General features: G+C 34.4%; 1 protein-coding gene across 2 annotated transcripts in view; it reads left to right on the top strand.

Annotated features, from left to right (window-relative positions):
• Vps13B (vacuolar protein sorting 13B) overlaps positions 1 to 25,917 on the top strand; it is a 368,739-nt gene that overhangs the window by 105,353 nt on the left and 237,469 nt on the right. For both annotated transcript variants that reach the window (XM_075373949.1, XM_075373942.1), the window contains exons 17-19: positions 3,981 to 4,172; positions 10,338 to 10,596; positions 15,368 to 15,533. In XM_075373949.1, coding sequence (XP_075230064.1) covers positions 3,981 to 4,172; positions 10,338 to 10,596; positions 15,368 to 15,533 — 617 coding nt within the window. The remainder of the gene's footprint in view (positions 1 to 3,980; positions 4,173 to 10,337; positions 10,597 to 15,367; positions 15,534 to 25,917) is intronic.

The following is a 25,917-nucleotide window of genomic DNA, read 5'->3' as shown; positions in this document are numbered from 1 at the left end:
GCTGTTTCTTCGTAACTTGTTTCCGGGACGGATTGTTTCCAGATTCGGTGACATTCCTTAGCCCCCTCGGTCCCACATCTTGAGTAGTTGTGATTTTTTGTTGTGGGGGTTTCTGAAATCGCATGTGTACGGTAATAAACCGCATATATTGGAGGACCTAAAGATCACAATTCGTCATCACGTCACCCAGATTGATGTAGACATGCTGCAAAGAATTGAGGCCAGTTACCGTGAAAGGCTACAACAATGTATTGCCCAAAATGGACATCACTTGCCGGATATAATTTTTCGTTCATGAGTAAGTAACAAATGCTTTGATTTAACAAGTGTTTTAGTACCAATAAAACTTTTTTAAAGTAAATATTCAATTTTTTATGATTATTTTAAAAACATCCAATTCCTGTGAATGACCCTGTACAAACTGGTGTGTAATATTTACGAAAAAGGGGAATTTGCATCAGCCTTCAACAAGAGTGTTACTGTCATGATACTAAAGAAAGCAGCAGCAGATAAATGTGAAGAATACAGAACAGTTAGCTTAACTACTCATGCATAAAAAATCTTAACTAAAATTTTGTACAGAAGAATTGAAAGGAGAATGGAAGTGTTAGGAGAAGACCAATTTGGTTTCAGGAAAAGTATAGGGCAAGGGAAGCAACTTTACCGCTTAGATTAATAGTAGAAGGGAGATTAAAGAAAAGCAAACCAATATACATGGCATTTATAGACTTAGAAAAGGCATTTGATAATGTAGACTGGAATAAAATGTTCAGCATTTTAAAAAAAACTTATGGTTTAAGTATAGAGATAGAAGAAAAATTGCTAACATGTACAGGAACCAAACTGCAACATTAATAATTGAAGAGAAAAAGAAAGAAGCAGTAATAAAAAAGAGAGTCTGATAAGGATGTTCCCTATCCCCATTACTTTTTAATCTTTACATAGAACTAGCAGTTAATGGTAGTAAAGAACAATTTAGATCCAGAGTAACAGTGCAAGGTGAAAAGATAAAGATGCTACTATATGGTGATAATTGTAGTAATTCGAATCAAGAGTAAAGAAGATATAGAAAAAGCAATGAATGGCATGGATTAAGTCCTATGCAGGAACTTCCACGTGAAAATAAACAAGAACAAAAGTAATCAAATGTAGAAATCAAGTAGTTGGACTACTGAATATAAAAATAGGACAAGAAAAGACTACGGAGGTAGAAGACTTTTGTTATTTGGAAAATGGAATTACTATAATGGACAAAGCAGGAACGATATAAAATGCCAAATAGCACAGGTGAAATGAGTTTTCAGTCAGAAATATAATTTGCTTACATAAAAAATCAATTCAAACATCAGGAAAACATTTTTGAAAGTATATGTTTGGAGCATAGTTTTATGTGGAAGTGAAACTTGGATGATCAGAGTACTTGAGTAGAAAAGATTTTTAGCCTTAGAAATGTGGTGCTGTTGGAGAATGTTAAAACTCAGATGGGTGGATAAAGTGACAAATGAAGAGGTGTTGTGGTAAATTGATGAAGAGAGAAGCATTTGGAAAAACATAGCCAAAAGAAGAGACATACATATTGGTCACATATTGAGGCATCCTGTTTAATCTTAAGGCAATACCTGTTGGTATTGGAGGGACAGGTAGAGGGGAAAAATTGTGCAGGGAGATAATGTTTTGAATATGTAAAACAAGATGTTAGGAATGTAGGATGTAGGGGGTAAGTGAAGTGACTGGCACTAGATCGGGAATCTTTGGAGAACTGCATCAAACTATTTGAATGACAAGACAAAAAAAATTAAAGATTAATAAAAATTCATAGAACATTTTGTGTGTTTCAATCTATGTATTATTAATTTTTGATTAAATCCTTCTTGAGGGAATGAATATCAAATAAAAAATGTTTTCTTCAAAATGGAATGTGAATCCTTGTGAGATTATTTAGTATCAGGATATAAATATTATCTCTAAAAGGAATCTCTAACAGAAAGTTTATCCTAAAAGTGTTAATATTTGTGTGGCCATCTGTAGATTGATGATAGAGAATTTAATGTTGAATGACCTTCAGATCTAGAAGATGTAGCCATTATATTGATCTGGCCATCAGATCTAGGAGGTCCTTTATTGCACAGGTTAGTTGAGTAAATTTTTTAAAAGAAAATTGGTATCAGATAATGTAGGCAATATTCATTTGAAATTAATATGATGAAGACACATAAATAAAAGTTATAATTTAGGCAGTAGCATCCACCTACTTTTAAATAGATTTGAAATTTTCTATCATTGTAGTTTAGGAATGCTAAAACTGTCAATTCCAGCAAATGAATTGATTAATTTTTTTAGATGTCACTTCCAGTGTATAAACTAATTTTGAATATAACATGTACCAATTAACCAGAGCCCAAACTATAGGAACTGCATATATATTTTTGTATGTATGCCCTCTACTGATTGAATTTCTGAATATCATTGTTTCACACATAAAACTAACATCTATTAGTTGCTTTATAGTCTGCTTCAATCTTTATTATGGTAATTACAGTTATGCATATAAAGCTTTTGAGATATTACAATTGCCAGTCGAAGTTGCTTTCTCTCAGAATAATTGTGTTCACTATCCATCTAGTTAATGTGGTGACATAATGAGTTATAAATCTTAATACCACCTGCAGTGAAGTGAGTGGAGTGTTTTGATATGGTATTATATATTGTACTCAATGAAGGTGGCACTGGGAGATCACTGAACTCCTTACTTTCTCTGATAAACATGGTATTGGATACTTCTTTAACTTGAAAATTACTATTCAACTTTTGAAAAAGAGTGATGTTTCTTATCAGGTCATACCTCCCTTCTGGTTGTGGCATCCAATATATATATACACATGTACTAGGTCACTTCAAAGTAAAATTCTGTCTGTGTCTATGTCTTGCACATATTGACAGTTAATTCTGTCAATTTATTAAAAGTTTTTAACTTTTAATAATTCAAAGAAGAAAATCTAAGTACATTCTAATAGTCTTAAACATACATACACATTGATTTGTGGGCTGATTATATTCTGAATGATAATCTAAATATAATTTTCACATGTGTTTTCAGTTCTTTAATATAATTGAGATGCAAAATTCCTTCCATCCTCTACTTAATATTAACATTATTTTAGCCAACTCTGCATTAACATCTTAACCCACTGGGTTGGTCTAGTGATGAAACGTGTCTTCCCAAATCAGCTGATTTGGATGTCGAGAGTTCCAGCTTTTAAGTCCTAGTAAAGTCAGTTATTTTTACACGAATTTGAATACTAGGTTGTGGATACTGGTGTTTTTTGGTGGTTGGGTTTCAATTAACCACACATCTCAGTAATGGCTGAACTGAAACTGTACAAGACTACACTTCATTTACACTCATACATGTCATCCTTATTCTCCTCTGGAGCATTATCTGAACGGTAATTACCGGAAACTAAACAGGAAAAAGAAAGAAAAAAGTATTAACATCTTACTTCCACCCATTAAAATATCAGTCCTAGCTTCAAAGTATTTGAAGCTGAGAAATCACTGATATTAATCACTATATTAAAATTCTTTCTTGAGAAAAGAAAAAAGAAAAAAGTATAAATAAAACAAAATAAGTAATAATTACAAATGAGAGGAACAGGTGTAAGTAAACTTGTACAAAATCGCATACAGCTAAGTGGACTTTGTTGTGAAACTCTTTATCTTATTATTTTATTTTCAGTTTTTTCAGTGAAATTTGATTTTTATGTTACAGGAAATCAGAAATTATTTTTATGGAGTTTGATAGAAAATAAAATAATAATTTAAATAAAAGAAAAAAAATTATAGCTTTATAATAGGTTTATTTTTGATAGTAAAAATTACTATCATGCTTTGCAGAGTTTGTTCTCTTTTATGAGTGTGGTTATTCTGTTGCATCATTACAGGTATCTCATTTATTTATTATCACTTTCTATTTTTCTCAGATATGGTGTATTTGAAGCTGAACATGGATAAATTATCGGCTCTGTGGGTTCAGACTGGAATTAGTGAGAGCATTCAAATATGTGTTGATTCGTGCCAAGCATTTATTATTCAACTGGCTGATAAGGGACCCAACTTGCAAACAATGATTCTTCTTGGTCCACATGCAAATGATAATAAACCTTTAATGACAGGTAATGGTATGGCCGTAATGGTAATATTTTAGATATTAAATATTTAAATTATATTTAAAGTCAAAATTTATAAAAAAAAAATCTTGATTCCTATTAATAACATCCTGCTGATATTTGCACTACTATATAATTTTTTAATGTGATGAGGACTCTTGTAGTCCTTGTGTTGTGTTGAAGAAAAGGATTAGAAAGTTAATGTGTAAGGGAGCACCTAGTTATAAAATTCTACACTTTTTGTATTAATTACGTTGTACCAGTTGATATGATCATCAGCTACTAATATACTTGCCAGGATTTATGAGTCTTGAGCTGAGACTTGCATCTAATCGATTGGCCAATAATAAATCATATGCATGAAATTTTGTCAGTACTTAATTAATGCTTGATCTACTAGTATATTTGATTACAGTTATTTTCTTTTGCATTGAGCGCTCTATTAAATTTTTTCTATCTTATTTTCCATCATTAATAATCTATAAAAATCACACTTCAATAAAAATATTGCCCGAGTTGTATGAATGTTAGAGGTAGGCCCTCATTTTTATTTCAGTTACCTTCAATAACTGAATAAAGATATTTGAATGATTAGCACGAAAGTAGGGTATTCATTTTATTTGATTTTAACTTCAGATGTAAATAAATTATTACTATTTAATATTTCTAATTTTATTTTATTCATTCAAAAACTATAGTTATACAGGGTGTGGCAGAATGGAGTTCCACATTTCACAGGTTAATAAAAAAAATAGGGTAAAAGGTATGAAAAACATCTTTTATTTTTGCAAAGCACAATTAATGAAGTTTTGTTTACTTAATTTTTAAAAATTATGTCGTCCAAATGTGCCACACACATTTGAAGCTGTTCTTGGAAGTTCACTCCAGCATATTTTGAGGACTAGCAATGGTAACTTCTATTATCCCGTAAGTTGTTTAGGGGTTTGAAGCTAGTATTTGTAGACCTCACTTTCAGTCAGTCACATAAAAAAAGTCACATGATCTAAGATCAGGAGAACGAGGAGGCCACTCAATATCACCTTGTCATAAAATCAGATGTCCCAAAAACATTCTTGTAAAGCGGCACAAGAGTGATGATAGTGTGAGCTGTTGCCCCATCCTGTTGAAACCAGCCCTCTGATTCTTCTTCATCAAATTCTTTCAATTGAGACCGGAGAAAGTTTTCCAATATGTAACAGTACTGATTGGAAGTCGCAGTAATGTGACACAACCCTCTTCAAAAAAGTAGGGCCCTCACAATGCCCAAAGTCTACCATACTTCCCTTTTGGACTGTGAAGAGGTCTTTACTAAGCTGTTTGGGGTTTTCCAATGCTCAATGCCAAAAATTTTGTTTGTTTACAGGTTTTTAATGCCTTGCAGGTTGATAGGAAATCCCGAGTGGAGAAGCATATTTTCAAGCAGAATGTCTTGGAGTCTTCTTTAATGGCTTTAAGGCACAGTAGCAACATTTTCTGGCATTTTGATTGTCTATGATGGCCAGCTGATCATCTCAGAAATGTAGAACCAGTTGCCCTTACATTTGCAATCTACTTCAGTATCAATTTGCGATCTGGAACGGCCTCACTTGCAGTTAAACGGAAGCACATACGAGATGCTATTTGCATAGTGGTCATGGATTCTGCATTTTTAAAGAAAGTTCCAAAGTTCCAATAATATAGTCCCATTACCATTCACCTGACTAAGGTATGACACCTACTGACAAACTTCATCCTCCGCCCGAGTGAATGGGACCTCCCACACCCAACGGTGGGAGGGAGAGAGACCTTCCTCCCTGTCAATGACCTTGTGAAATATTGGACTCTACTCTGTGACACCCAGTATTATGATTTATTGAAGTAGAAAGTGAAGAATATATAATGAACAGGTTATGAGAATTCAGTGGTTATACATTGATTATGTTTTATATTTTTAAAACATGTACTGTCATTGTTTTAAGGTGTACTTCTTAAACCCTTCACAGAGTAATGGAGCACTGTGAGTAAAATACAGATGATGTATATCATTTTTTGACCTATATTAGATGCATAGTTCAAATATGGCAGCTTATTAATTAGGAGTCACTTTATTATTACTAGCAATACAATTTTTTTGAAAATGACAGAACAAAAGATTTGTGCATTATCAATTCTTTCCACAAAGTTATACAACAACAAAAATATTACTTAGCAGATTTATGCTCTTCATGTGAGGGAATCTGAAGAACAACTACAAATGTGGGAAACAGTTCTTGGTTTTGCACCACAATAACGGTTCCAGCACATCCATTATTGTTAATTTCTGATTATTTACCCAAAAATAACTGATTTAGCAGGCATCCTGCAACTTTTTCAAGTTCCATTAATTAAGAGAATATTAAAAGGACATTGATTTGTAAAGATAGATTAAATTATGAAAAAAATTGTGAGTGAATTTAGGGATATACCAAAATATGGTTTCTACAAAAGTTTAGCAGACTGGAAGAAATGCTGGCACATCATGTTCAATTTTTTGGGGCTACTTCAAAGGGAACAGTATCATTAAAAAAGAATTAACATTTTTTTTAATAAAAATCAGAATTTTTGTTATTTTTTATCACATTTAGCATACAATAAATTTCAACTGCATATTGTAAATTATTGTTGCATGGTGTTCTTCAGTACTAATTTATTAAATATGGCTTTGATTATAACATTACCCTTCAGTTTTCAGCATACAACTCTGAGTTCTTATAGTGAAAGTAAAATCAGTAAATGCACGGGATGCATCTTTTGATTATAAAGGGTGTAGGTTGTTGAATGTACTTGTTAGGAATGCAGTCTTGATACGTTAAATCTAGATACATTAAATATGCATATTAACCCATCGGGTTGGTCTTAGTGGTTAACGCGTCTTCCCAAATAAGCTGATTTGGAAGTCGAAAGTTCCAGCGTTCAAGTCCTAGTAAAGCGTTATTTTTACATGGATTTGAATACTAGATCGTGGATACCGGTGTTCTTTGGTGGTTGGGTTTCAATTAACCACACATCTCAGGAACGGTCAAACTGAGAATGTACAAGACTACACTTCATTCACACTCATACATATCATCCTCATTCATCCTCTGAAGTAATATCTAAATGGTAATTCCCGGAGGCTAAACCGAAAAAAGAAAAAATTATGCATTTTACTTTGGGTGTTTCTTATTTAATTGGATTTTAAACATTACATGCCTCAAAATATATATATATATATATATCAATATTGTTAATTTAGTTTGTAAAGTTTTGTTTAAGTTTGTCTATGTTATTAAAAAAAAAATAGAAGTATGTGTAAATGCCAGCCTACGTGGCATGAGTGGTAGCATTTTGGCCTTTCATCCGGAGGTCCTGGTTTTGAATCCCTGTCAGGCATGGCATTTTTACACACGCTACAAATCATTCATCTCATCTTCTGAAGCAATACCTAATGGTAAATCTGGAGGTTCAAAAAAAGTATGTGTAAATAGTTTTTGTTTTATTTAAGGTAATGTTACTCTATAATAAAACTTCATTCCCTGTGTGTTGAAAAAGTGGTTTGGGAATCCTTATCTTTTTCTGTTCATATATATTTTTATATTATCTGTATTAAGCTTGTAAAGAAAATATTCTTGTGAACTGGTTTACTTAAATGTGAGTCATTGTTTTTACCACAACATAATTTTTGTTGTAAAACTGTTATACTATTTATACTTTATAATTTATCAACAACACATTTTCTTTATTTACAAATATATATATTAATTTATTTAACTTAAATTTTTTGTATTTTTTCTGTATGTAAATTCTAGCTAATTACAAAATATAAACTTATTCAGCCACTCCACAAGTACAGAAATAAAAAAAAAACACTCACCTTATTTTCTCTTTCCGTAAAGCGCTTTTGGGCCTAGCCCATCTTCAGTAATGTTTTTTTTTTAAATTATTTATTTTTTCTCCTTTCTTATTTACATTTTTGATAAGTTAAAATTTTTAGAACAAATATTTGTTCAGTCAATAAAAATATTTTAAAAAAATTTAAAAAGTTAATACTTAAAATGTCCTTAACATTTTATCTAATATTAATACAGTCAGTATTGTACTGATTATCTGATTTATTTATTTAAAATTTCTTGTCAATGTATTACAAACTTAAATAGTATTTATAAGAATGTACCCATCAAATTCTGTCTGCAGATTCATTAAGCTTAATTTACATTTATATTTATATATGTAAAATCTTTCTAAAATTTCTAATTTTTTATTATTAATTTTATGTTTAATATTTACTTTAACTACATATTATGTTTGTTAAGTATTAAATGATCTGCAACATTTGAGAAACTATTTTTTTACTTTTAAAATAATCTGAAATGTTCATTAAATCTATCTTTGAATGATCTATTTGTTTTTCCAATATTTTTTTTCACAATTATTGAATTTTATTTTATAAATACCAAGAGAATCGTATTTATTTTTTAATACTATTTTATTATTATAATATTCTAAATGTCTTTATATGATTATCAGATTTCTTTTTTTATTTATAAAAATTAAGTTTTCTATAATTTTATTTGTGTAGGTGTAGTTTATATAAATATTTTCATTGTTTACATTTTCATCTATGGGTTCTAATACAGAGATGTTTATTTTATTGAAGTATTTAGAATTGTATTTTTTATAAATATTATCAATCAATGAGGTTTCATATCCTTTTTTTATGACTATATTCTTTATATTATTTATTTCATTATACAATTCTTGTTTATTGTTTGAGTATTTTATTGCTCTATTTATCATGTTATAAAAATATTGATTTTTTGAACCCAAGGATAGTTGGAATATTTATTTATAATAATTTTGTTTGAAGTAGGTTTTTATATACTCCAGTTATTATTTGATTATTTTCATTTATTTTAATATTTACGTCTAAATATTATAAATTAAATTCTTTTCATGAAACATTGACATTTTCATATGAAATAGAACAGAAGAGAAAAATAAAATATCTGTGGAAAAAATCCATGGCAGATAAATCTGGCCCTATACCATAGGAAAACGATTTTCCTCACAAAGAACTCATACAGTAGCAGTGTTGGGTGTGTGGGGTTTTGCACCATATTGCTGCAACCAACAATTGCATTCATCTTTTAGCAGTGCTAAGTCAGTTATAATCTTCTGGTAGCTTCAGACGTTAATATTTCCATGAGAAATATTGGACCCACTATTCTCTTCCAAGAAATTGTGCACCAACTCTGATCCTTTTTGAATGTAATGCACTCTTGTGGAAGACATAAGTATTCTCTGCACTCTAATATTGGTTATTTTGACTGTTTACTGTTAGATACTTAATTTCAGTTAAACCTCATCACTAAAGAAAACCTTATCTAAGATCTAAATATTGCTGCACACTAAACGCATAAACTGTCTGTAATAATTGAGTCATTTTCTGTTATAGGGTTCTTGCTGTTCCTGTACAATGTGAATATGATACAAATGTAATTCTAATTTCTTTGTGGTTTTGTAGACTTTCAAATGACATTTCATGAAATTGTTGACTTATTGAATATGTTTGATCAAGGAAAAGGTTTCCTTCTACTTTAAATGATAACGATTTAAAATAACTTTCAAGAATAAATGCTTGTTGGCACTGTGTAAAACACATGATTGTCTTTTTATAATACACCTGCCATTCACAAGAAATTAGAGAGAGGTTACTTGATTGCTGTGTATGTGTTATTGCTACAAGATCCGAGCATTCCTATTCACCCATTAGTGGATGTGGTTTCAACCTGAAATCAAAATTCTCAGTTCAGTGGCTTAATGAATTCAAGTTTTTGTTCATCCTTTATTCTCTTTTGAAATTATTTTTTAGTGTTATTTTTTGTCATTATCTTTATGTTGTTTGTTTTTATATGTTTTTCTTGTAAATTTTAACTATCAGCTATTTTCCAGTTACATTTTTTTAATATTTTCTTATCGTGATTGTCTCATCAGTTATTGTTATTTTTGTTTTATGGTTATTTTTGTTATTTGGTTGAGAACTAAATCATTTGGTACACATCTAGTTTCCTTCATGTATACATGTTATTTTGAATAATTTTTTTTTAAAACTATAAAAACAAACTATTAAATGCTTTTAATGTTTTCTGTTAGTAAATGTGTAGTTTTTAAAAGGTTTGTTTCAGAAGCCACTTGAATTGCAAACTAGACGACCTCAGGATATAAATTTGACTTCAGTTCAGTCACACCAACAATTGAATTTAGTACAACCACAACATGGGCCAGTTCTTATGTTTTGTGTAAATGGAATTCGACTCAGTGTTGATCCTTTGCTCTATACGTGGTTGCTATATACTCCTCTCCCAATTGTTTCACCATTCTCTCGACCTTTGCAGACACAGTTATCATTCATGTCAACTAATATTACTTCTAGGTATGTATTTTTTTAAACTTTTATAAATATTAAATTACACTGAGATTTATTATAATTGACTAAATCTGTTCAGCAGAAATAAGCCTATTTTTGGCTTTTATTATCAATTAAAATAATTTGTCAAGATAAACACTTTACTTTTTTAAATATTATGAATATTAAATATTACTAGTGCACTAGTACATTCGGCACTTAACTCCCGTAATGGACTATAATCAGTATTTTTTAACTTCCTCTTCAAACTACTACTAATGTACATGTGTGTTAGCTTTCTTTTAACAGTACTACCATTAACTGTTATTTATGTAATTTAACTACTTCCGTTTTAATATTATTAATGCTTTTTGTTATTATTATTTTGAACTTTTTCTTATTAACCTCAAAACTGTGTTCAGTTATCTTTGTGTACATGTTTGTGCATGGTTTTAAAAATTGTAGTCTTAGTGATTGTTCTTTTATTGAATATGTGTGTATCTTACAATTTCTAACAGAATAGAAAAGCGTGATAGTGGAAGTAACATTTGCAGATGAAAGTGAAGGCTCTAAATTGGAAATGAAAGCAGATATGTTTTTGTCTGTACCAAATTTCCAACCAAAACTTTCACCATTTCAAAGGATCTGATTCTAGTATAAGTCCAAACATAGTTATAACAGAAAATTCTGAAATACACCATTTTTTTAATTATGTTTTTTGTTACATAAATAATTCAGTTAATAGAAATTTAGAAGTTTATAAAATATTTTGAGAATGAGGGGGTTTTTACCTATTTTCACTACTCCCTAAAAGGAATTAGTAATTTTTTTCAGTTTTTGGAGTTCATTATTATTTGGTTAAATAGATGAAAAAAAATTGAATGCATTTCTGTGCATTCAATTTTTTGCACTCCATTCTCCAAGATGACACTATCTGAGAGCGAATCATCCACACGAACACGAGCCGTTCGGTGATTTAAGAATCCCCGGATAAAAGCAAGCATATTGCCCTTGATTCCCCATTCTTTGAGAGTGTTAAGAATACCACGTCGCCATGCTGTGTCATACACCTTTTTATATCGAAGAAGATAGCGACGAGGTGCTGGCGATTTAGGAAAGCGTTTCGTATGGCTGTTTCTAGTGACACTAAATGGTCAATAGAAGATCGTCCTTGTCAGAAAAGTAATATATGATCTCATGAGACCTTGCCGTTGGTGAGGGGGCTTGAGTGCTCAGGGATACAGAGTAGCTGGACCGAAGGTGCAACCATATCGGAGAGGTATCTATTAAGAGCCAGACTAAGGAATGATTCCTGAAAGAGGGCAGCAGCTCTTTCAGTAGTTGTTAGGGGCGTGAGTCAGAATGACTTAAACGGCCATATCAACATCACTCAGTCCTCTGAGTACTGCGCAGCTGAAAGCAATGGAAAACTACAGCTGCTTTTTTTCCAAGAAAATGTGGCTCTCTGCATTTCATAAAAAAAAAAAAAAAAAAAAACATCCTGGAATAGTCGCTTTAATATTGGAAGGACAGGTAGAAGGAAAAAATTGTGTAGGCAGGCCACGTTTGGAATATGTAAAACAAATTGTTAGGGATGTAGGATGTAGAGGGTATACTGAAATGAAACGACTAGCACTAGATAGGGAATCTTGGAGAGCTGCATCAAACCAGTCAAATGACTGAAGACAAAAATAAAATAAATGACGTGATAAAACTTAGAAAATCTCAGACTTACATTATGGTAGGTAGTCTTAATTCTAATTGTAAAACCTAGTCATTAGAAGGTTGAAATAAATAAAGCTGATAAAATGAAAGATGAATTGTAACATAGAAGTCAAGTTTATCTTTACTAAGAACTACCTATAAAAATTGTTTGTACGGCTTGTTTTAAAAAATGCACGTAATTAAAAAATATATAATACCTAAAATAAAAACAGTTGAGCTACTTCCCTGCTATTTATCTGAGAAAAGAAAAAGATCTGATGTACATATTTCATCTAATTTAATTTGAAACTTCTTTTTTATCTGCAAATTGAGATCCTAAGCCTATAAAGTTAAATATAAAAAATTTCTTTCCTCAAAGCATAAAATCTTGTACCTCTTGTAAATTAAGAAAGCTTCAATCTAGTTGTTCAAGGAATGTAGAAGTTTAAGGATATATTTTTAAAAGAAAATTGCTATTTCTGTTCCTATATAAGAGTATAAAATGTTGAGAAAAGTTATTTGTATTGAATTTAAATTTTAAAAGAGCTGGATAGGAACAGAATGTATGAATGGGGTGGTGTACTATCCAATTTTTGTACTTGGATCCATACTGATTAATGTTTTCCTTCTGTATTTATATACAGCTGATTGATATAACTTTTGGGTCATACACATTTATACATCATTTTGGGTCATATATATTTATGTCATCTTAATTTTGTATATTTTTGTGCATCAATCTTTCCTTCTGTTCAGCAACCATACTCCCACGTGTTACCTGGTGTGTTTCCAAAAACTTCTTTGGAAGTGATCATAGACTGGTTGTTATCTTAGTCAGTAATTGCGATTTGCTTTTGAGTCAGCCATGCAGATGGTTAGTTCAGAAAGTGGACTGAATCAGATACAAGGATTCCTTTAGTGATTATGTTAAGAGCAGTAGCATGATCCATCAGCTTGCCTAGTTTACATACCAGATTCTCGATAATGAATGAATTTCTCGCAAATGAAAATTCATTTGCGAGAAATTCATTGTTGAAGGGATGAAATCATCCCTTCAACATCTGGAAAGCCAAAGCAGCCTGCTGTTCCTTGGTGGGATGAAGACTGCAGGGATTTATGTAATTTCAATAGAAGACTTGACGACTGAAATGTTCTGTGCCTTCCACAATGCTAGAGCTGTCTGCTGTCAAGTGTTAGGTGTGCTAAACAAAAATCTTGGCTGAATTATGTTGCATCCATCTCTCATACAACATCATCTGTTGTATAGAGAAAGGTTCAAACCATGTGTGGATTAGTACATTCACCACAGCCAGTTTGACTGTAAAACGGCAGAGTCATTGTTACCACAACAGTTGATGTGGTGAACATGTTTGGAAGGTCATGTGGATATATATTATGTGTGCTTCTACCGAGCTCTAGTCTGTTCCCGATTAGACTATGACTTCATGGCTTATTCCTTGGTATAGGCCGCCACTCTGAAGATGTTTGATGCAGTCCATCATTCATTCATCCATCTTGCTATGGGTGCTTTTCACTCAAGCCCTGTGGTAAGGCTGCTGGTGGACAGTGGTGAGCCATCTCTTTGGATTAAATGGAAGCAAATGATATACTCCTATGGGACTCGCATGAAAGCACGACCTTTGATGTGGTATTCTCCAACCAGGATGTTAATCATTACCAGGAACAGTCTAGATAGATCTACTGCTTCACTAGGCATCAGAGCTCAGTGGCTTTCTCAGCTTTAAGTATACAGTTACTTCCAGTCCTTACTGTTGCCCCATGTTGTTACCCATTCCCCTTTGTGTTAATTATTGCTTTGGTCTTTGTCAGTATAATAAGCAGAACACAAATCCGGTTATTTTGCGAAATGAATTTTATGATATTTTAAGTATTCTTAATTCTGATGCTACAGTTTATACCGATGACTCTAAAAATGTTAACTGTATGGGTTATGCTTTTGTGGTTGGCAACAGAATATACTGGCCTCCACAGTATAACCAGTATTTGCATCACTGAACTCTTTATTATTAATAAGGCCTTTAATATAATTAACCCAACATTTTTCAACATGTACTTGTTTGCTCTGATTCTATGAGTGCCCTACCGGCAATTAGTGACATGTACTCCAGATACTCTGTTTTCTGCGAGATTCAGCGTGCTATTTCGCAAATGAATCACCATAATACAACTATAAGTTTCAGTTGGATCCCCAGTCATATTGGAATTTCAGGCAATGAGTGCGCTGATAATGTAGTAAAAGAAGCTTGTTTCCAGCCTTCTTTCTCCGATCGCGTTGCTTCTAACAATCTTGTCTGTTTCCTGAAGAGGGTGGTTCATGATGATTAGCAAAGTGATTGGAATGCTACCGTGAACAATAAACTTCACCCAGTTAAGAACACTGTCTCGCTGTGCAGCTTCTCATGCAGAAATAACTGCCAAGAGAAGGTTTTCTGCCATTTGCAAATAGAGCACACTAGACTCACTCATGAATATCTGATGACTTGACCAGATGCACTAGTTTGTGCTTGCTGTGACTGCCAGCTGACAATGTACCACATCCTTGTGGATTGTATCTTTTACATGCGCAGCACTGTGTTGTAAGTTTACTAGGTGCTAACATTTTAGGGGATAATGAAATCTTTTTATCTTATGGTGTATGGTTTCTTAGGGCCCCATCCGTTTAATCTCAAATATCTAAATTACTCTAGTTTGTTTCAGCTGTTCATGCCAATTGCCATACAGTAGTTGGAAATTTTATTATTTTAATTGAGATATAAAATATGATAAATGTTTATTTTCAGCAACAAATATTTTGTCTGCAGGCAATGATAGTGCGGAAGTGTTTTTTGCCCAAAATAAAAAAAAAAAACAATTTATACTGTAAATTATTAATGTGATTTTTTTTTTTATGTTATTGTTATATATTTTTTTTGATTATTGTTTATACACACATACACAAACTTTTTTCTACAGTTGTTTATTTATTTATATATAAGTTATTTTAATATTGTAACAATCCAACATTGATATTTTGATAAATCTGTTAATTGAAAAATACTTCCGTCATCTGATCTTTTTCTGTGTTTAATTTTAGTTCAACTAAAAGCCGAAAAATATCAGAAAGCAGTGGCAGTGCACCTAAAAGAGCACTTACACCTCAGGAAAGTGTACACAGCTCCTCTGAGCGTGAAACAACTCCTTCTTTGCAGTTATCATCACAGCAGCCAATAACTGAATTTGTTAAAGAATCTACGAATCAGGTAAATTTTTGTTAAGCGCTACAGTCCTTGTAGCAGGTAGGGTAGCTTACAAGAATTTGAGAAGCAGGTAACTTTATTATATATGCTGCCATGATGAGTTGGTATTCTGTAAACTAGTTAATGAAGTACTATGTCAATACTATATCACTAGTAAGTACCAAATATTTCAACTTTAAGTAAAGGAAATTGTTCTATTCTTTAAAAAAAGTTATTTTAAACCTTAAAACTGATGCAAGTTCTTTTTATTTGTTATTAGTTATAATAAATTTACTGTTAAATATAATATTAAGTTCTCAAATTGAGAGGGTTGATATGGTTCATATACCCAAAGTCATAATTTTTTATGTGATTGTACATACGAGGTTTGTACCAAAAAGTAAGTGTACTGATTTTCCTACACGCAAACAGGTAATGTAAAATGTCCTTGGGCACATAGGTACTGAGTGACCTTGGTTGCATATGCATTGTTGTTTTAACTGGATTGGTTCAGTCAGTTTTGCGCTACTGCTGTTCATGTATGGTCATGTTTTATAAACTCATTATGTTTGCGACAAAGGAAAATATTGAACAATGTTATGCCATCAAATTTTGTGTGAAACTCAACAAGTCTAGAAACATTTGATTCTTTAACCAAAGCTTATGGAAATGCCACTCTGTTGAAAACTATGGTTTTTAAGTGGCACAAAACTTTCAAAGAGGGCTGAGAAAATGTTGTAAGATGTTCCTTGTTCTGGAAGAGCAAATTCGTCAACAAACGATGAAAATGTAGAAGTGATGCACTGTGCATTTTGGACAAAGAATTTGTACCTCTAGGACAAACAGGTAATAGCGCCTTTTACAAAGATATCTTTGAAAGATCGAAAGCAGGTCCAGTGAGTCTGAATGGACATGCCACATGATTGGGTGCTGTACCACGATAATGACCAGCTCACACTTCGTCTTCAATTTGAGAATTTCTGGTGAAGAAAAACATTCCACTACTTCCTCAGCCTCTCTACAACCCAGATCTAGCTCCATGTGATTTTTGCTCTTCCCTAAGTTGAAATTGAAGTTGAAGGGTCGTCATTTTGGAATGATGAAAAACATAATAGAAACTGTAACTGATGAGCTACACACACTTAAGGAAAATGACTTCCAGTTCTGCTATGAACAGTGGTAGAAACATTGGAACTGCTGTGTAACTTCACAAGGGTCATCATACTTTAAAGGAGATAACTTGTAATTTCAGGTAAGTCCAATAGAAAAATAAAAAATCAGTACACTTACTTTTAGGAGAAACCTTATGTAGAACATTATTGCAATATTTTTACTGTAATAGTATTGTCATCATTTTAGTGTTAGTTCAATAATAATAGTAATATACCACGTCCCTGACAGGGAGTCTTATTCTTCAATACTGTGGGTTGGCGTCCCACGAGCCTAGCCTCTGTAGCTTTTTTCCCCACTACATACAGAGCTGCAGAACACTTTATACTATATACATACAGTACTCCAAGAACACTACACAAATTACAACACATACCCTTACATAACTACACTACAACAATTTGTACAGTTTCTTTTTTGCCTCTAATTCTCTATCTATAACTACTTTTACTAATGAACATTATTCAGTGGAACATTAGAGATCTTTGATCCTGCATTGAAGATGTTGAGTATTGATGTGCGCACATGAACCACTAATAATGTGCTTCCAAGAAACGCATCTTCTACAACAAGGTGCAATAAGACCAAGAGCCAATTTCTGTGAGAGATACAACTGTCTCATAAACAGACAGAGTGGTGGAGTTGCTATTTTCATGCGGAGATGTCCCTGCAGGGATACCACTAGCTACCCTTATTCCTACTGTTGCTGTTAAAACCTCTATCCTCTTTAAATTTCCTATCTGCAATTTGTATTTCTCACTGACTTTGAGTTCAGTACTCTAGAAATGGCAGATTTCCTCATGCAAATCCCATCACCATCGTTAATAGTAGGAGATTTTAATGCCCATATTTCCTGGGGCTTATCTTTTTGCTCCTCTTGAGGAAATATGATAAACAGAGTGAGTAAAGACCTTTGTCTGCTGAATGGTGGGTCATACACATTCATGTTCTTATCATCTGGTACATTGTTCAATAACAACCTCTCCTTATGTTCACAGAGTTTACTCCCTCGTCTTGATTGGTTTGTTTGTGATTACTTTCACGGCAGTGACCACAGGCCAATTATTGTTGCTTTTGGTGTTGATTGCAAGGTGAACAAAAGGCCACAAAGATGGATTGTTGAAAAGGCAGATTGGAACGGTTACCATAAAGCCTTCCCATCACAATATAACATTGGTGCAGATGCCCTTGATCAAATTACTTTTTTACGTCCCCGATACTGGAGAATATTAATAGATGTATCCTGCAAGTACTGGGAAACCCTAGACGTATTTCTATTCCTTGGTAGAATAATGATTGCCAAATGACGGCAGGAACTGTGCATATCTAATCGCAACATCAACTGAACATCTGAACTTGTACTGTAAGGCTAGTAGAGCAGTACATCGTCAGGTCTTCTTAGATGCTAAGAGGAAGTCATAGACAAAATACTTCGTTTTTTTTTACTCTACTTCTCCAGGTTGGACAAAACTGGTACATATAACTCCTCCTGAAGGAGTGTCTGGTTACTCTAATAAGCCTTCCCACCTACCGGCATGGTAGGTCGGCTCACTGGTCAGGTCTTTTGAGGAATCTTCTGCCAAACATGGCGCCAGGTCTTTTCTCCTAGTGTTCAGCTTACTATCTTCTGGAGTCCCCAGAGGTTCATTGGTACTGTCATACTAAGGCATGCCAGCCCTCGCCTCTAGGGCTGTCCTCCCTACCCTACACTAATAGCCCAGGCGCCACTCCTCTTGATCCTTACTTTTTAGCACTTCCTTAGTGTATGCGTCTGCTCTCCTCCATTGATCTTCACTGTTTAACATGTTCACCAGGTCGTCTGGTGTATACAGAACAATTCCAGCCCTATTCCACAGTGTGTCCCATCGTCAACATCTGACTGTGTATTCCACAGAGTCTTCCTCCTCACAAAACATACATGTTGATTACTGTTGCTTAACGTCCCGTTAAAATATGTGCTGTGTAATAGTTCACATCTCTAAATTTCCTTCCGTTACATGCTTCTAAATCATGTATCCACTGTCTTGGTCCACTGTGCCACCCCTCTTGCTCACCAGCTGTTCTTCCATTTGGAGATCAATCTTGCTCACTAGATATTGTGCTCTGTCTACCCTTTCATTCACTTGTAACTCGATTGGCGGGACCAAGGCAAGAACGCATAATGCTTCGTATGAAATCGTTCAGTAGGCAGAAACTACTCCTATCATGGCTCTTCTGTGCACACTATTCACATGTGATAGGTTCCTTTTAATTCATAAGGCTTTCCCCCACACTGATGCTGCGTATAAAATAGAGGAGGTCACCGTTGATACTACAAGCTTTCTCTTAGATGCCCTTGAAGCGCTTTTTGGCGTTAGTATTTTGTTAAGTGCTTTAACCATTCTTTCTGTCTTCTTACAGCTACTGATAATGTAGTCAGTAAATTTTCCACAGTTATCTAAAAACACTCCTAAATATTTTAAGGAGTTGGTTTCATAAATTGGTTCCCCATTTTCCACTAAATTTATTGGTCGGATTTTTCGTTTGCCGGTCATGACAGTGTATCTACATTTCAGGGGTGCTAGATTTAGCCCTCGTGCACTCATCCAATTATTAATCTTAGCCAATGAGCGATTGCCTCTGTCCTGAATTTCTTCTTCACTTCTTTCATGCACCAAGATCAATAGATTGTCTGCATAGGCAATTGTCTCCATTCCCTCAGGCAACTGTAGTTCCAGAACCCTGTCATAAGCTAATATCCACAATAATGGGCCTAATACGGAGCCTTGTGGTACACCTCCATATATATTGAATCTTACTTTCTCTTCTTGTGTATCTACATAGCACCATCTGTCTGTTAAATTGCCTGCATAGGTATGGACTTATTCCTTTTTCTGTCGTAGCAGTCATGATGACCTTCCGAGGGATTGACCTAAATTCATTCTTCACATCAAGAGAGATAGGAAGGGGAATTCCTCTAGTTTGCCAGGTCCCAGATCTCACTTCACGTGCCCATTCGGTAACTCTGGCAATGGCCTGGATCGTTGATCGATTCTTTCGACTCGTTGATCGGTTCTGGTTTATCCCCACTCCATTCAATTCGTCTACTAGCTTATTCACCAACATTTTTTCAACCAACTTCCTTCTGGTATTGATCAGGCTTAAACTCTATGTTGTCATTCTCATGGTTTTGCTTTGGGAGGAACACCACTCACCTCTTTCCAGCACCCTGGGAACTCTTTATTCTCTATACCATAACTGGTCACATCAATCATCTGCCAAGGTATTTTTTTTGACTAGTCCTTTCAGCAATGCTGCCAGGATACCGTCGGGTCCTGGATTTTTCTTATCACCTAGATGTGCTACTGCTGTTGTTACTTCTTCTAAGGTGAACCTTCTTGCTTCACAGTCAATCAACTCTTCCATCACTTCTTCTGCCCATGGAAACAGCACTGGTACTTGTGTCTCTACTTGTGCCTTTGGTAGTATAGGTAGCCTCCTTCCAGAGCGCTTTGTGACTATCTTGTAGGTTTGACCCCCATGGGTCATTATCCAGTTCTTGAAACAACAGTCTCCAATGTTCCCTTTTTGATTTTCTTACCTCCTTGTTGAGTGTCCTCCTACATTCTACGTACCTTGCCACTACCTTGTAAGCCTCACCAGTACGCCTGAGTATTTGTTTTTTCCTTCTATTTGACTGTACGAGTTGCCTCAAATTGGCAATTTCCTACCAATATATTTTATTTTTTCTTACGTGTCAGGTTAAAACTCTACTCATTTCTTGCTGAATTATATTTTGTAGTGTTTCAGGAGTGAGATTTATCACTCTGGCTAGTCTTATCTGCCACCCATTTGATTATTACTTTAACCTGATTGGTCGTAGGTCTTACAGGTATTTCTCTTTGGTACATCCTGAAGGACTGGTCTTGTATCTCTAAATGAGCATCCATGTGGTCGCTGGCTATATCTTTTGATAGAACCCTCCACTGTCACTGCTCTTGGTCCCATGTGTTATGTAATATAGCTAGGTCCAACACTGAGGAGTGCCCCCTGGCTTCATATGTGAGCGTGACATCATTAACACAATGACACTCAACCGTCTCTATCAAATCAACTAATATTTCCTGTCGTATATTCATGTAACCGCTACCCATGGCAATTTTGCCTTACTGCTGAAATCTCTGAGCATTATTATCCTTTTATCAGTGCTTGTGATAATTTGTTGAAGAGAGTACGTATCTCTCAAATTCCCTAATGTCACAGTTGAGCGACACGTATGCTCCAATAACTACAGCGCTGTCGATTTCGATTGCCATGTAGCCTTTTCCTGTTATCTTAAGCAGCCACGATATCCTGCCGCTTATATCAAGGATCCCCATATCCCCTTCAGTGTCGGCGCACCAACCTGACCCTGCCGTAACATATTTATTAGGCTCCGTTACCAGCAATATGTCTCCTCATTTCTCTCTAGCTAGCTCCCATACCAAATCGTAAGAGACTGAGCTTCTATTTACATTCCCCAAGATGAGCTTAAACATTTTCGAACAGCCCGTACGTCCAGCCTCCGGTGCGGTGATCATTCTTTCCACAATTTAAACACTTATTAGGTTTTGGCAGGTTGCGATTTTATGGCCACTGCCATCACAATTAAAACATAAATCTAGACGGTCTGGACCTTTACAGTCTTGTCTGCGATGTCCTGTGCCCCAGCAACAGTAACATTGATCTTCCTCCTCCATAATACAAGCTCTACAATTGACCCAACCGATACATATCCTTTGTTCAACCAGCTTACAAGCTGCTCTATATGATGAGATGACCGCTGCTCATCATAACCTTGTCTCATTGAAGATATCTTAACATCCTCTGCATCTCCCACTCTTTCTTTAATAGTGGCCATAACCTGGGATTCAGATGTATCCATTTCTACAGCATGGATATGTACTATAGTTCTCCTGCCCGTCCTTGTCTTCAAATCTACTTGGAAATCAGCTGCTTTATCCCTAAGCGCCATTGTGAAGTCTCCACTGCCTTCTGTGCATCCTGAATCCTCACGTGTAGTGAGATGTAAGATGACTTACTTTACGAAGTGAGATGACTTCACTTGCTTCATCGTTTGTTACTGCTGCCTTCATTGTGCGCAGTATGTCTGTGTAGTACTTCCCCACTGCTTTTACTATGACAGTTCTGCTTTCCTCTGCTGGCGGAGTCGGCTTTTTAATTGGGACTTGTGCGCTGGTCTGACTTGTCTTGTTGAAGTATCTGCCTGTTGAATCAGCACCTGCACTGGTTCTATTTGATCCTTTGAGATACAGGAAAGTGCTTTCTTAACAGCACTGCCAATAGTTCCTGCTGGCAATATGAAAATATCATCTGGTGATTGTTGTAGCACTCTTCTTATGGCTCCAAGAATGTCTAACATTGATATCTTCTCTGGGACTGATGTATTGTAATGTATTCTATATTTACATCTCTTTAGTTCTGAAGTCTCCTCACCCATGATCAACGTCTCATCCTTTAGTATGTCTCTTGGTTTATACATTGGACGATGTGATGTAACGTATTCAACGTTACATGCCTGACTTCCTTGGTATGTCATGTAAACTACAAGTGTTACATGAATTTTCCAATAATTCCCTCAGTATACAGAGCTTATCTCTGTATGTTGTAAGCCATCTTCTTGGTATTAACTCAATTAGGTCCTCATCATGAGTGTTCCCAAGAGTGCCTCTGCCATGTCCTTTTCGCCCTTAATGGGGTCTGTTTGTGTTGCCTGTGTTATGACTGTTAATAGGGCCAACATCTCTGTCAACGTTTTCAGGCCAGCGTAAATTTTCTTCAATTTTTTTTGGGGTCAGGGGCCAGGGAAGGACCCAGAACGGATAGATCCCGGGAGGGTTTTGATGTAGAAATGAAAGGAAAGAAGTTACAGATGAAAATACATTTCCTTATAATTCTCCTGAAGACTTAAAAAATTTCACTCTAGAGAGACTTAATAATGAAAAAATTACAAGTTCTTGTTTATGTTACTTCAAGTGATGTCACAGACCAGTATTGGCCTGTGAGTTTAACTTACAAAAATTCTCTGTAATATAGAGTTTATATGTATAACCTCAAATTATTAAAAAAATTTATAACTACTCACTCATATACACCAGCTATCTCAGGATGCTGTAAATGTATTCTTGGATGTAACTAGTAGCACTGCTAATCATCCACTCCTGTAAATTCTTTATTATCTCAATACTAATTATGTTTAAATTTTCACTAGCACTCAAAATGGGCTATCTTCGAAAAAACGTTTATAATTTTTGTAATCCACAACTGAAAATCTTAAAACTTGGTGTTCGTGTCCATTAACCATTCAACCACAATATCCAGCATCTGTACCCGTAAAATTCTACCAAAAAACTGATCAAAAAGAGTAATAACACAGAGCGACAAACGACACATGTCTCCACAGTGAAGTCTGCAACTCGACTAGACAGGCAAAATACCTGGACACTATATCATGCACTACATCCAAGTCTACTGTGTGGAAAAAGATCCTTGCAATTTATGGATCACTGAAACAAACTATTCTCAGGCTTATTCATGAACAAGAACTCCTTTCATCACCTTCTGGAGTGGGAAGTAATTTGCCAGATTGATACTGTTTGATGTCTCTCACTTCATCTTGCACTTATGAATTGAGAGATACAAGGTAGAGGTGGAAGTATTGTCTTTAAACATTGATGATTGGGTCGGTGAATTAAATACTCCATTTGCAAATGAGTTGTCACATGCACTAAAAAACTCATGTGACCCCTCCCGTGTATCTGACAACATTCGTCTTTGTACACTGTCACACCTTCCTAATTTGTCGCTACAACACCTATTGAGTATTTACAATGTTTTATTCTCTGCACAAGTCTTCCCACCCGTCTGGTCAGAAGCCATTGTCATACCAGTACTTAAACCTGGTAAAGACAAAGCATGCCCCTCAACGTATTGCCCTATCTCCTTGACAAAGGTTTTATACAAAGTAATGAAGAGAATGGTCAACCACAGGCCTACGTGGTACTTATAGAAACATGGCCTTATATTTCCAGAACAGTGTGGTTTCCAACAAGGATGATCGATCATCCATTTACCATTTAGTGTCATTGGAAGCAGCTATTCAAATTGCATTCCTACTCCGCCAGCGCCTCGTCACTATCTTCTTTGGTATTAGAAAGGCATATGACATGGCCTGGTGACTTGGTATTCTAAGATTGGGGCGTGAAGGGTAATAAGGTTGCATTTATCTGGGATTTCTTAAATGGCCAAATCTTTCGTGTTCATGTTGGAGATTCTTTATTGGGTAGTTTCACCTTGGTGAATGGAGTGCCTCAAGGAAGTGTAATAAGTGCCACCTTGTTTGCTATAGCCGTCAACAATATTACTAAATTTAATTTACTAAGCATTTGGCACTGTTAGTATTAATACAACTATAAATTAAATTATTTTATAAATAATATTACTAAGTGTGTGGAGTCACTTGTTTCATATTTTTTATTTGTTGTTGATTTTGCTATATATATGTCCTGTTTAAAAATAAAAAAATCCATGTTTAAAAATTACATCCAAACAATTAAAAACAAAATATTCCAAACTTTCAGATATGCTATGAATCCTTTGCAATACCAATGAGGTAGCTGATCAGTCATGCATGTTGCATTTTATTATTCATTAGTTCTTTCCTCTTTAGATTATGGTTGTGTTGCCTACTCTTCAGCGCATCATACTGTGCTTAAAATGTTTGATGCTGTACATCTTACTTTCCTTTGGCTTGCTGCAGTTGCATTTAGATCAAGCCCTGTCATAAGCATAATTTTTGACTGCGAGGACCAGTTTTTAGCATCATACTTTGCCCATCTTAAGGACAACCAAATCACCTGGCTTTTGACGCAGTCCTTGGGAATTCCAATTTACAGTAGGTGATATAAGGACCGTCTACATTATACTGCACCTGCAGGTGTTCATATCTGATATTTACTGCACCATATAAATGTTGATATACCTTCTATTTTTGCAACCTATTCATGTTCATGTACTCTGTGGAGAATCAACCTTATAAATTTTATGTTTGACCTTATGATATACAATAAAGAAACTACATCACCTACTGTCTTTCTGCAAATATTTCACCATATCGTCTTCATGATAAACCCATACGTAGCAACATACACAGATGGATTGAAACAGAATGATACCGTTGGATGGGCATTTGTTGTTAATGACAGAACCTATATGTTTGGTCTACCTGGTATTATAAGTATTTTTACTGCTGAACTATATGCTATATATAAGGCTTTGAATATCATTAAACCTAAGTACAGTCATATCCTTATCTTTAGTGTCTCATGCAGTGTTCAACTCCAACTTTAGAAGATTTATGTTCTAAACATCCTCTTGTTACAAAGATCTGTTATGCAATCGCTGAGTTGAACCACTGCAACATACAAGTGGGTTTCTGCTGGATCCCTAGCCACATTGAGTATTCCAGGTATGAATATCCAAATTCTGCTGCTAAAGCAGCATCAGTCAACTGTCCTTCACCACTTGTATTACTACTACAGATTTTATTAATTCTGTAAAACACGCTCTTTGAACAAAGTAGCAAGGTGATGACTGCTACAGTGAATAATAACTTTGACACATCAAAGATAATGTGTTGTCATAGAATTCTTCATGTAGAAAAATTCGTCGAGAGGAAGTGATCCTCTGCCGATTGCAGTTAGGACATACAAGAGCCATACACGAGTTTCTGATGTCAGGAGAAAACGCACCAGTATGCATATGATGCAACAGCCATTTGGCTGTGTACCACATTCTTGTAGACTGCATATGTTATGTGGCCTTACATTGCAAATTTAAATTGCCTAGAAACATTCGACGAATCCTGAGGAATGATAAGGATATTTTAGATCAGGTGTTATTTCTCTGATGGATCAGGATATTAGACAGAATTTAATATTGTTTGCAGTATTTTAATATTTGTTTACAGTAATTATTATTCTTTGTTTTATTTATATTATATTTACATTGTTCAATATTTTTTTACTATATTATATTTATTTGTTTTTAAATATTTAATATTGTTTTTGCTGTTGTTTTTTTTTTATAATTGTTAGATTTTTATATTAGTTATTTATTATTACTGTTATCTGAAAAGGAACCCTTCATTCCTCTATGACTTCAATAAATTTTAGTTTGGTTTAGTTAAATTTTATATTTT

This window comes from Lycorma delicatula, chromosome 1, assembly GCF_047948215.1.
Source record: "Lycorma delicatula isolate Av1 chromosome 1, ASM4794821v1, whole genome shotgun sequence".
Taxonomy (NCBI): domain Eukaryota; kingdom Metazoa; phylum Arthropoda; class Insecta; order Hemiptera; family Fulgoridae; genus Lycorma; species Lycorma delicatula.
Note: the sequence above shows the minus strand (reverse complement) of the source record. Positions and strands in the feature narration are given on the sequence as shown.